The 13,962-nt window shown below is 42.9% G+C and overlaps 1 protein-coding gene across 1 annotated transcript; it reads right to left on the reverse strand.

The window, feature by feature from the left end:
* Positions 1-430: 430 nt before the first annotated feature.
* Positions 431-11,090, reverse strand: LOC116363224 (ran GTPase-activating protein 1-like; the record flags this gene model as incomplete). The annotated part of the gene is made up of 3 exons (XM_031817029.1): positions 10,952-11,090; positions 7,614-7,639; positions 431-659 (listed from the first exon to the last, which is right to left on the reverse strand). Coding segments are annotated over exons 1-3 (310 nt in total), but the record flags the coding sequence as incomplete, so codon positions are not given.
* Positions 11,091-13,962: the final 2,872 nt, after the last annotated feature.

The following is a 13,962-nucleotide window of genomic DNA, read 5'->3' on the forward strand; positions in this document are numbered from 1 at the left end:
AGACTATAGCTAGGTGACCACATGTACAGTAGGTGACTATAGCTATGTGACTATAGCTAGGTGACTATAGCTTGGTGACCACAGGTATAGTAGGAGACTACAGTTAGGTGACCACAGGTACAGTAGGTGACCATAGCTAGGTGACCACAGGTACAGTAGGTGACCATAGCTAGGTGACCACAGGTACAGTAGGTGACTATAGCTATGTGACTATAGCTAGGTGACTATGGCTTGGTGACCACAGGTACAGTAGGAGACTACAGTTAGGTGACCACAGGTACAGTAGGTGACTATAGCTAGGTGACCACAGGTTCAGTAGTTGACCATAGCTAGGTGACCACAGGTACAGTAGGTGACTATAGCTAGGTGACCACAGGTACAGTAGGTGACCACAGATAGAGTCGTTCACCAGGCGGAATCCTATCCTCACCTGGCATGCAGTCTAGTGGGCGGCTCTGAGGAGGCGATGTGGCCAGGACAGGTGATGTCATAGTGGGGGTACCTGTCGCAGACTCCCCCCCTTCACAGTCACATATGCAGGCTTTCCCTGTCCCTGTCCATGTCTCTAGGACCTCTTCCTCCTGCTGCTGCTCCTCCTCCTGCACCTCCTCTTCTGGTTGCATCTCCTCCGCCTGCTCCTCCTGGACCTCCTCTTCCTCCTGGAATACAGGTCCAGAAATGGTTACAATCCTAATTGAGCCTACTATCGTTCAAACCAACCAAATCAAAACACACTGTACCAGAGAAACTAGAGTTTAACCAGCCCAATCCAATCGCAATGTACTAGAGTAACTAGAGTTCTAACCAGCCCAATCCAATCGCAATGTACTAGAGTAACAAGTTTTAACCAGCACACTCTCAGCTCAATAACCAGCCCAATCCCATCTCAATGTTCTAGAGCAACTAGAGTTCTAACCAGCCCAAATCAACTGTGTTAGAGTAACTAGAATTCTAACAAACCCAATCCCATCTCAATGTATTAGTGTACCTAGATTATATCCAGCCCAATCCAATCTCAATAACCAGCCCAATCCCATTTCAATGTACTCGAGTAACAAGAGTTCTGACCAGCCCAGTCCTATCTCACTGTACTATAAAAACTAGATTGTAACCAGCCCAATCCCATCTCCATGTACTAGAGGACCTAGAGTTCTAACCAACCCAATCCCATTCACTGTCCTAGACTATATTCATTCTAAATATCCCAATCCCATCTCAAAGCACTAGAGTAACTAGTGTAAACCAGCCCAATCCCATCTCAATAACAAGCCAATCCCATCTCAATATGCTAGAGTAACTAGAGTTCTGACCAGCCCAATCTCACTGTACTAAAGTAACTACAGTTCTAACAATCCCAATCCTATCTCAATGTACTAGAGTAACTAGATTCTAACCAGCCCAATCCCATCTCAATGTGTTAGTGTATCTAGAGTTCTGACCAGCCCAATCTCACTGTACTAAAGTAACTACAGTTCTAACAATCCCAATCCTATCTCAATGTACTAGAGTCCTAACAGCCCAATCCCATCTAAATATACTAGAGTAACTAGATTCTAACCAGCCCAATCCCATCTCAATGTATTAGAGTAACTAGATTCTAACCTGCCAAATCCTATAGCAATTTAAGTAACTTGAGCTCTACCCAGCCAAATTCCATCGCACTGTACTAAAGTAACTAGATTAGTAACCAGCCCAATCCAATCTCAATGTAGTAGGGTAACTAGAGTTCTAACCAGCCCAATCATATCTCACCATATTAGAGTAACTAGATTCTAACCACCCCAAACTCATCTCAATAAACTAGTGTTACTAGAGTTCTAAGCAGCCCAATCCCATCTCAATGTACCTAGAGTACCTAGAGTTCTAACCAGCCCAATCCCATCTCAATGTACCTAGAGTACCTAGAGTTCTAAGCAGCCCAATCACATCTCACTGTACCAAAGTAACTAGATTTCTAATCAGCCCAATCCCATTTCACTGAACTACAAGTAACGAGAGTTCTAACAAGCCCAATCTCATCTTAATGTATTAGAGTTCTAACCAGCCCAATCCAATCTCAATGCAGTAGAGTAATTAGAGTAAAAAGCACACCCATATCCATCTCACTTTACGAAAGTAACTAGAGATCTAACCAGCCCAATCCTATCTCAATGTACTAGAGTCACTAGATTATTGTCACGTTCTGACCTTTATTTCCTTTGTTTTGTCGTTATTTAGTATGGTCAGGGCATGAGTGTCTCAGCCTCCAGTATTTATGCTGCAGTAGTTTATGTGTCGGGGGGCTGGGGTCAGTTTGTTATATCTGGAGTACTTCTCCTGTCCTATTCGGTGTCCTGTGTGAATCTAAGTGTGCGTTCTCTAATTCTCTCCTTCTCTCTTTCTTTCTCTCTCTCGGAGGACCTGAGCCCTAGGACCATGCCCCAGGACTACCTGACATGATGACTCCTTGCTGTCCCCAGTCCACCTGGCCATGCTGCTGTTCCAGTTTCAACTGACCTGAGCCCTAGGACCATGCCCCAGGACTACCTGACATGATGACTCCTTGCTGTCCCCAGTCCACCTGGCCATGCTGCTGCTCCAGTTTCAACTTCCACCTGACTGTGCTGCTGCTCCAGTTTCAACTGTTCTGCCTTATTATTATTCGACCATGCTGGTCATTTATGAACATTTGAACATCTTGGCCATGTTCTGTTATAATCTCCACCCGGCACAGCCAGAAGAGGACTGGCCACCCCACATAGCCTGGTTCCTCTCTAGGTTTCTTCCTAGGTTTTGGCCTTTCTAGGGAGTTTTTCCTAGCCACCGTGCTTCTACACCTGCATTGCTTGCTGTTTGGGGTTTTAGGCTGGGTTTCTGTACAGCACTTTGAGATATCAGCTGATGTACGAAGGGCTATATAAATACATTTGATTTGATTTGATTTGATGAGTTGGGGTGGGCAGTCTATGTTTGTTTTTCTATGATTTTGGGATTTCTATGTTTCGTCCTAGTATGGTTCTCAATCAGAGGCAGGTGTCATTAGTTGTCTCTGATTGAGAATCATATTTAGGTAGCCTGGGTTTCACTTGTTTGTTGGTGGAAGTTTGTTTCCGTGTCTGTGTTTGTTCACCACACGGTACTGTTTTCGCTTTTGGTTATTCACGTTACGTTTATTGTTTTTGTATTTTAGTGTTCAGTTTGTCTTTAAAATAAAAATCATGAACACTTCGGAAGAAGAGGAGGAAAACCATTACAATTATAAACATCCCAATTCCATCTCAATGTACTAGAGTAACTAGCGTTAACCAGCCCAATCCCATCTCTAAATAAAGCCAATCCAAACTCAATACTAGAGTATCTAGAGTTCTAACCAGCCCATTCCCATCTCCATGTACTAGAGTAACAAGAGTTCTAACCATCCCAATCCCATCTCATTGTACTAGAGTTCTAACCAGCCCAATCCCATCTCACAGTACTTGAGAAACTATAGTCCTAACCAGCCCAATCCCATCTTGCTGTACTACACTAAATTAGCTCTAACCAGCCCATTCCCCCTTTCATTTTACTAAAGTAAATAGAGTTCTTACCAGCCCAATCCCATCTCATTGTTTTACGGTAACTAGAGTTCTAACCTGCCCAATCCAATTTCAATGTAGTCGAGAAATTAAAGTTCTAACCATCCCAATCCCATCTCAATGTACTAGAGTAACTAGATTCTAACCAGCCCTATCCCATCTCAATGTACTAGAGTAACTAGATTCTAACCAGCCCTATCCCATCTCAATGTACTAGAGTAACTAGATTCTAACCAGCCCTATCCCATCTCAATGTACTAGAGTAACTAGATTCTAACCAGCCCTATCCCATCTCAATGTACTAGAGTAACTAGATTCTAACCAGCCCTATCCCATCTAACTGTACTAAAGTAACTAGATGTCCAACCATCCATATCCAAAGTCAATGAAGTAGAGTAATTAGAATTCCACGTAGCCCAATCCCATCTCAATGTACTAGAGTAACAAGAGTTCTAACCATCCCAATTCCATCTTATTGTACTAGAGAAACTATAGTTCCAACCAGCCCAATCCCATCTCCCTGTACTAAAATAAATAGAGTTCTAACCAGCCATTCCCTTCTCAATCTACACTAGAGTAACTTCAGTTCTAACCAGCCCAATCCAATCTCACTGTACTAAAGTAACTAGAATCTATACCTGCCCGATACCATCTCTACGTACTAGAGTAAGTAGAATTTAACCAGCCCAATCCCATCTCAATAACCAGCACCATCACAATGCACTAGAGATACTAGAGTTTTGACCAGACCAATCCCATCTCAATGTGCTAGATGAATTAGATTCTAAAAAGCCCAATCCCATCTCATTGTACTAGAGTGACTAGAGTTCTAACCAACCCAATCCCATTGTACAAGAGTAACTCGATTCTCACCAGCCCAATCCCATTTCACTGTACTAAAATAACTAGAGTTCTAACCAGCCCAATCCCATCTCAATGTACTAAAGTAACTAGAGATCTAACCAACCCAATCCCATCTCACTGTACTAGAGAAACTATAGTTCTAACCAGCCCAATCCCATTTTGCTGTAATAGACTACATTAGTCCTAACTATCCTAATCCCATCTCAATGTACAATTTTAACTAGTGTTAACCAGCCCAATCACATCTCAATAACCAGCCAATTCCATATCAATATACTAGAGTAACTAGAGTTCTAACCAGCTCAGTCCAATCTCAATGTAGTAGAGTAATTAGAGTTCTAACCTGCCCTATCCCATCTCACTGTGCTAGTGTAACTAGATATTTATTCAGCCCAATACCATCTAAAAAACAACAACTTGTTATAACATCCCAATCCCAACTCACAGTACTAAAGTACCTCGAGTTCTAACCAACGTAATACCCATCTCAATGTACTAGAGAAACTAGAGTTCTAACCAGCCCAATCCAATATTGCTGTACTAGACTAAATTAATTCTTAACAACCAAATCCCATCTCAATGTACTACAGTAACTAGAGTTCTAACCATCCCAATTCCATCTCAATGTAGTAAAGAAACTAGAGTTCTAACAGCCCAATCCCATCTCAATGTATTAGTGTAACTAAAGTACTGACCAGCCCAAGCCAATCTCACTGTAATAAAATAACTAGTGTTCTAAACAGCCCAATCCCATCTCCCTGTACTAAAGTAACTAGAGTTCTAACCAGCCAATCCCATCTCAGTGTATTAATTGTATTATAAAAAAAACAATCCCATCTCAATGTACTGAAGTAACTAGAGTTCTAACCAGCCCAATTACGTCTGTGTGTACTAGAGAAACTAGAGTTCTGACCAGCCCAATCCAATCTCACAGTACTAAAGTAACTAGAGTTCTAACCATCCCAATCCCATATCAATGTCAGAGAGTTCTGACCAGCCCAATCCAATCTCACAGTACTAAAGTAATTAGAGTTCTAACCATCCCAATCCCATATCACTGTACGAGAGTTTTAACAGCCCAATCACATCTCAATGTACTAGAGTAACGACATTCTATCCTGCCCAATCCCATCTATGTGCATTAGAGTAACGGAATTCTAAAAAGTCCAATCCCATATTAAATGTGTGAGAGTAACTTTATTCTAACCAGCCCAATCCCATCTCAATGCATTAGAGTAAATATATTCTAAAAAATACAATCCAATCTCACTGTAACTAGAGTTCTGACAAGCCCAATCATATCTCAATGGACGAGAGTTCTAACAGCCAAATCCCATCTCCATGTACAAGAGTAATTAGATTCTAACCAGCCCAATCCTATCTCACTGTACCAAAGTAACTCGGGATCTTACCAGCCCAGGCATATCTCAATGGACTAGAGTAACTAGAGTTCTAACCAGCCCAATCCCATCTCACTGTACTAAAGTAACTAGAGTGCTAACCAGCCCAATCATATCTCAAGGGACTGGAGTAACTAGAATTCTAACCAGCCCAATCCCATCTCAATAACCAGCGCCATCTCAATGCACTAGAGTAGCAATATTCTGACCTGCCCAATCCCATCTCAATATACCAGAGTAACTAGATTACAACCACCCCAATCCAATATCACTGCACTAAAGTAACTAAAGTTCTAACCAGCTCAATCCCATCTCAATAACCAGCACCATCTCAATGTACTAGAGTAACTAGATCTAACCAGCCCATTCCCATCTCAATGTACCAGAGTAACTACATTCTAACCACCCCAATCCCATCTCACTGTACTAAAGTAACTAGAGTTCTAACTAGCCCAATCTCATCTCAATAACCAGCACCATCTCAATGTACCAGAGTAACTCAATTCTAACCAGCCCATTCCCATCTCAATGTACCAGAGTAACTACATTCTAACCAGCCCATTCCCATCTCACTGTACAAGAGTAACTACAGTTCTAATTAGCCCAATCCCATCTTAATAACCAGCACCATCTCAATGTACCAGAGTAACTCAATTCTAACCAGCCCATTCCCATCTCACTGTACAAGAGTAACTACAGCTCTAATTAGCCAAATCCCATCTTAATGTTCTATTACAACTAGAGTTTTATCCAGCCCAATCTCATCTCAAAAACCAGCACCATCTCAATGTACCAGAGTAACTCAATTCTAACCAGCCCATTCCCATCTTAATGTTCTATTACAACTAGAGTTTTATCCAGCCCAATCTCAAAAACCAGCCCAATCACATCTCAATGTACTAGAGTAACGAGAGCTTTAAAAGGTCCAATCTCAATGTATTAAAGTATCTTGAGTTCTAACCAGCACTCTAACCCACCTCACTGTGCTAGTGTAACTAGAGATTTAAACAGCCCAATACATCTCAAAAACCAACCCATTACAACCAGTCCAATCCCATGTCAATGTACCAGAGTAACTAGAGTGCTAACAGCCCAATCCCATCTCACTTTACTAAAGTAACTATTATCTAACCAGCCCAATCCCATCTCAATTTATTAGAGTAACTATATTCTAAACAGCCCAATCCAATCTCACTGTACTAGAGTAACTTGAGTTCTAAACAGCCCAATCACATATCATTCTACTAGAGTAAATTAGTTCAACCAGCCCAATCACATATCTATGTATTAGAGTTACTAGAGTTCAAACCAGCCCAATCCCCCTTAGCTAAAATAAATAGATTTATAACCAGCCCAATCCCATCTCAATATACTAGAGTAATTTGAGTTCTAACCAGCCCAATCCCATCTCAATGTTTTAGAGTAACTAGTTCTAACCAGCCCAATCCAACCTCACTGTACTAGAGTAACAAGAGTTCTAACCAGCCCAATCCCAATGTACTAGAGTTCTAACAGCCCAATCCCATCTCAATTTATTTGAGTAACTAGATTCAAACCACCCCAATCCCATTTCAATGTACGGAAACAACTAGAGTTCTAACCAGCCCAATCCAATCTCAATGTTCTAGAGTAACTAGAGTTTTATACAGCCCAATCCAATCTCAATAACCAGCCCAATCCCATCTCAAAGTATTAGAGTAACTAGAGTTCTAACCAGCCCAAACCCATCTCACTATACTAAAATAACTAGAGTGCTAACCAGCCAAATCCCATTTCAATGTATTAGAGTACCTACCTCCTGAGAGTGAACACCGCTTAGGACTGCAGCACCGACAGACAGGCAGCAGAGAAAGAAAGAGAAAAAGACAGACAGAAGGAGGAAAATACAGTGAGAAAAACACAGAAATACAGAGACAAAATAAACTACTTTGTCTTATATCCCTGGTCTGATATCCCCAATATATGGTCTGATATCCCCAACATATGATCTGATATCCCCAACACATGGTCTGATATCTCCAACATATGGTCTGATATCTCCAACACATGGTCTGATATCTCCAACATATGGTCTGATATCCCCAACATATGGTCGGGTATCTCCAACATATGGTCTGATATCCCCAACACATGGTCTGATATCTCCAACATATGGTCTGATATCCCCAACATATGGTCTGATATCTCCAACATATGGTCTGATATCTCCAACACATGGTCTGATATCTCCAACATATGGTCTGATATCTCCAACATATGGTTGGGTATCTCCAACATATGGTCGGGTATCTCCAACATATGGTCTGATATCTCCAACATATGGTCTGATATCCCCAATATATGGCCTGATATCTCCAACATATGGTCTGATATCTCCAACATATGGTCGGGTATCTCCAACATATGGTCTGATATCTCCAACATATGGTCTGATATCTCCAACATATGGTCTGATATACCCAGTCTAATGCATCTTAATGTTTTATAGCAACTAGAGTTTTATCCAGCCCAATCGCATCTCAAAAACCAGCCCAATCACATCTCAATGTACTAGAGTAACGAGAGTTTTAAAAGGTCCAATCTCAATGTATTAATGTATCTTGAGTTCTAACCAGCACAAGCCCATCTCACTGTGCTAGTGTAACTAGAGATTTAACCAGCCCAATACATCTCAAAACCAACCCATTACAACCAGTCCAATCCCATGTCAATGTACCCATGTCAAGCGATTTTTGCAATTCGTTCCAGTCACAGGCAGCAGAGTACTGGAACGAAAGGCGGCCAAATGAGCTGTTGGCTTTAGGGATGATCAGTGAGATACAGATCAGTCTGACATTACCCCGTCTAATGCAGTCTGGCATTACCCAGTCTAACCCATTCTGACATTACCCAGTCTAACCCAGTTTAATCCAGTCAGTCATTCCCCACTCTAAACTAATTTAACCCAGTCTGACATTACCCAGTCTAACCCAGTCTGACATTACCCAGTCTAACCGACTCTGACATTACCCAGTCTAACCCAGTCTGACATTACCCAGTCTAACCCACTCTGACATTACCCAGTCTAAACCAGTTTAACCTAGTCTAATGCAGTCTGACATTACCCAGTCTAAACCAATTTAACCCAGTCTGACATTACCCAGATTAATCCAGTCTGTCTTTCTCCACTCTAAACCAGTTTAACCCAGTCTGACATTACCCAGTCTAACCCACTCTGACATTACCCAGTCTAAACCAGTTTAACCCAGTCTAATGCAGTCTGAAATTACCCAGTCTAAACCAGTTTAACCCAGTCTGACATTACCCAGATTAATCTAGTCTGTCATTCCCCACTCTAAACCAGTTTAACCAAGTCTGACATTACCCAGTCTAACCCACTCTGACATTACCCAGTCTAACCCAGTCTGACATTACCCAGTCTAACCCAGTCTGACATTACCCAGTCTAACCTAGTCTGACATTAACCAGTCTAACCCAGTCTGACATTACCCAGTCTAACCCAGTCTGACATTACCCAGTCGAACCCAGTCTGACATTACCCAGTCTAACCCAGTCTGACATTACCCAGTCTAACCCAGTCTGACATTACCCAGTCTAACCCAGTTTAACACAGTCTGACATTACCCAGTCTAACCCAGTCTGACATTACCCAGTCTAAACCAATCCAACATTACCCGGTCTAACCCAGTCTGAGACATCACCCAGTTTAACCCAGTCTGAGACATCACACAGTCTAACCCAGTCTGAGACATCACCCAGTCTAGCCCAGTCTAACAACCAGACAGCAGGAGGACAAGCAGATACCAACAGAGTTTAGCGATGTCTATTCCAGACATGGTTAGTAAACTGCTGGTTCAGTAAACTGGGCATGGGTCATGGTTAGTAAACCACTGGTTCAGTAAACTGGGTCATGGTTAGTAAACTGCTGATTCAGTAAACTGGGCATGGGTCATGGTTAGTAAACCACTGGTTCAGTAAACTGGGTCATGGTTAGTAAACCAATGGTTCAGTAAAGTGGGTCATGGTTAGTAAACTGCTGATTCAGTAAACTGGGTCATGGTTAGTAAACCAATGGTTCAGTAAAGTGGGTCAAGGTTAGTAAACTGCTGATTCAGTAAACTGGGCATGGGTCATGGTTAGTAAACTGCTGATTCAGTAAACTGGGTCATGGTTAGTAAACCAATGGTTCAGTAAAGTGGGTCATGGTTAGTAAACCACTGGTTCAGTAAACTGGGCATGGGTCATGGTTAGTAAACTGCTGATTCAGTAAACTGGGCATGGGTCATGGTTAGTAAACTGCTGATTCAGTAAACTGAGTCATGGTTAGTAAACCAATGGTTCAGTAAAGTGGGTCATGGTTAGTAAACCACTGGTTCAGTAAACTGGGCATGGGTCATGGTTAGTAAACCACTGGTTCAGTAAACTGGGCATGGGTCATGGTTAGTAAACTGCTGGTTCAGTAAACTGGGTCATGGTTAGTAAACCACTGGTTCAGTAAACTGGGCATGGGTCATTGGTCCAATGCAGCAGTTTTGATCTCAATATCAAATCATTTCGGGCTAACAATTATGTACCTTACTGTGATTGTTTTCAATTAAAATGGTCAAAAATAAACAACAATTGCTTCTGAGCAAACAGCAATTTCTCAAGCAAGACTTTTGCTAGGACTTTCTGGGAGGGGTCTGAATGGGGAGAGAAACTGAAACCTAGCTGTTATCGGCAGAGCTGTTTGGGAAACTCTTTCTAATTTACCGCCAGGTGATGTCACCAGGCAAGCTAAAACTCCATCCCACCAAAACAGACTGAAATTGCAGGCTGCATTTTCAAACAGCTCTTACACTAAAATGGCATTATAATAATTTTCTAAATGTCTAAGTATCATTCCAACCTCAGCATGGAAATATATATAAAACACAGGGAAATCATGCTGATTTGGGTAACTGGACATATGGGTTAGGGTGAGTTAGGGTTAGGGTGAGTTAGGGTTAGGGTGAGTTAGGGTTAGGGGGGTTAGGGTGAGTTAGGTTGAGTTAGGGTTAGGGGGGTTAGGGTGAGTTAGGGTTAGGGGGGTTAGGGTGAGTTAGGTTAGCGACAGTGCTGACAGGGTACCTGGGTTAGGGAGATTAATCTTACCTTGAGCTAACAGCAGCAGAACCAGCAGAGCAACACAGCGAGTATTGACCCCCATCTTCCTCCCGGACTGGACTGGTGTGAGTAGAGTGATATGATGTGACTGAGCAGGACACAGAGGCTAGTGGATAGGCTGCTGTAGGCTGCTGGATAGGCTTACAGTAATCCACTGGACTCTGATGGCCTCATCTAATACCCACAATCTGCCCCATGACCAAACCCCTCCCTCCCTCAGTTATCCTGGCCATCCCTCAGCCCTGGGCCATAGTGGCAACAGAGAACTACTCATTATGTTAAACTGTTCTACTAGAATGACACACATTCCCTCTGCTGGATTGTCAAACATTTTGTCTCTAACCATCTTCTAAACCTTCAAATGAAATTCACCGTATGTCTCTTTTTAGTCACTATTTTTTTTATTATTTAAAATGATTTGTAATTTAAAATTAATGTAATTGTCTGCATCATTTCCAATCCCCCATATATTTTGGGGGTAAGTATATATATCTATATACACTACCGTTCAAAAGTTTGGGGTCACTTAGATATGTCCTTGTTTTTGAAAGATAAGCTATTTTTTGTTGTCCATTAAAACAACATCAAATTGATCAGAAATACAGTGTAGACATTGTTCATGTTGTAGATGACTATTGTAGCTGAAAATGGCAGATTTTTTATGGAGCGGCAGGGTAGCCTAGTGGTTAGATTGTTGGACTAGTTACTGGAAGGTTGCAAGTTCAAATCCCCGAGCTGACAAGGTACAAATCTGTCGTTCTGCCTCTTAACTGACTTGCCTAGTTAAATAAAGGTAAAATAAACATTTGCCATACATTTTTTAACTGTGCTGTGATGCTTCACAAGATGGCGTAGCAGTAAGTCGTCCTGTCGTGTCGTGTCCCTGTATATTTTGTTTATTTTTCGTTTTTTTACATATTTTTCGTTTTTTACATAGCTATCCCTTTAAAAACATTTTGCTAAACCTAAGCTTCCAAATACGCTGGATCTTCACAACTAGCTATCTAGCTAAACCGCAACCCTGGACGATTACCCCTGGCTAGCGTTTCCACCCACTTAGCTTGAAGCTAGCCCGGCCTGCGCTACCACCGTAGCATACTCCTGAGCTACAATACCCGGGCCCACGACCGGTCTATCGATGTCACCGCATGAAGAGGAATAAACAGACTCACCCCATCGCGACGTCCCCCAAAGGCTAACTCTCTAGCCCTCGCTATCTCCCTGCTTGCTAATTCGGCCTGCTAACTGCTAGCTTGTCCAGCTCCGGTCCGCTAACTGCTACCTTGTCTAGCCCGGGCCTACAAACTGTTAGCTTGTTAGCACAGGCCTGCTAACCGCCTGAATCGCCGCGTCCCAAACGCCCACCGGACCCATATTTACTTTCTATCTCTTTTGACTTTTAATTTGTTTATACCTTCCGGAAACCTGCCTCACCCAATGTGATACGGAATCGCTATTATTTTTTATTTATTTTTAGAACACACTCAAGAACCTCCAGAAGCTAACCAGCTAACTAGCTACAAGCTATTTAGTCATTGTTCGTTTTTTTTAACCTGGATAACACTCGCCAGTCCAGCTTCCCTTCCCCATCCACCGCTGCCCCCTGGACACTGATCTCTTGGCTACATAGCTGATGCACGCTGGACTGTCCATAAATCACGGTACTCCATTCTGCTTGTTTGTTTTATCTGTTGGCCCCGTTGCCTAGTCTACGCCATTTTACCTGCTGTTGTTGTGCTAGCTGATTAGCTGTTGTCTCACCTACTGTTTTAGCTAGCTTTCCCAATTCAACACCTGTGATTACTGTATGCCTCGCTATATGTCTCTCTCAAATGTCAATATGCCTTGTATACTGTTGTTCAGGTTAGTTATCATTGTTTTAGTTCACAATGGAGCCCCTAGTTCCACTCTTCATACCCCTGATAACTCCTTTGTCCCACCTCCCACACATGCGGTGACCTCACCCATTACTACCAGCATGTCCAGAGATACAACCTCTCTCATCATCACCCAGTGCCTGGGCTTACCTCCGCTGTACCCGCACCCCACCATACCCCTGTCTGCGCATTATGCCCTGAATATATTCTACCATGCCCAGAAACCTGCTCCTCTTATTCTCTGTCCCCAACGCTCTAGGCGACCAGTTTTGATAGCCTTTAGCCGCACCCTCATACTACTCCTTCTCTGTTCCGCGGGTGATGTGGAGGTAAACCCAGGCCCTGCATGTCCCCAGGCACCCTCATTTGTTGACTTCTGTGTTCGAAAAAGCCTTGGTTTCATGCATGTCAACATCAGAAGCCTCCTCCCTAAGTTTGTCTTACTCACTGCTTTAGCACACTCTGCTAACCCTGATGTCCTTGCTGTGTCTGAATCCTGGCTCAGGAAGGCCACCAAAAATTCAGAGATTTCCATACCCAACTATAACATCTTCCGTCAAGATAGAACCGCCAAAGGGGGAGGAGTTGCAGTTTACTGCAGAGATGGCCTGCAAAGTAATGTCATACTTTCCAGGTCCATACCCAAACAGTTCGAACTACTAATTTTGAAAATTACTCTCTCCAGAAATAAGTCTCTCACGGTTGCCGCCTGCTACCGACCCCCCTCAGCTCCCAGCTGTGCCCTGGACACAATTTGTGAATTGATCGCCCCCCATCTAGCTTCAGAGTTTGTTCTGTTAGGTGACCTAAACTGGGATATGCTTAACACCCCGCCAGTCCTACAATCTAAGCTAGATGCCCTCAATCTCACACAAATCATCAAGGAACCCACCAGGTACAACCCTAACTCTGTAAACAAGGGCACCCTCATAGACGTCATCCTGACCAACTGGCCCTCCAAATACACCTCCGCTGTCTTCAACCAGGATCTCAGCGATCACTGCCTCATTGCCTGTATCCGCTACGGAGCCGCAGTCAAACGACCACCCCTCATCACTGTCAAGCGCTCCCTAAAACACTTCTGTGAGCAGGCCTTTCTAATCGACCTGGCCCGGGTATCCT

This window comes from Oncorhynchus kisutch, unplaced genomic scaffold (assembly GCF_002021735.2).
Source record: "Oncorhynchus kisutch isolate 150728-3 unplaced genomic scaffold, Okis_V2 scaffold916, whole genome shotgun sequence".
NCBI lineage: Eukaryota > Metazoa > Chordata > Actinopteri > Salmoniformes > Salmonidae > Oncorhynchus > Oncorhynchus kisutch.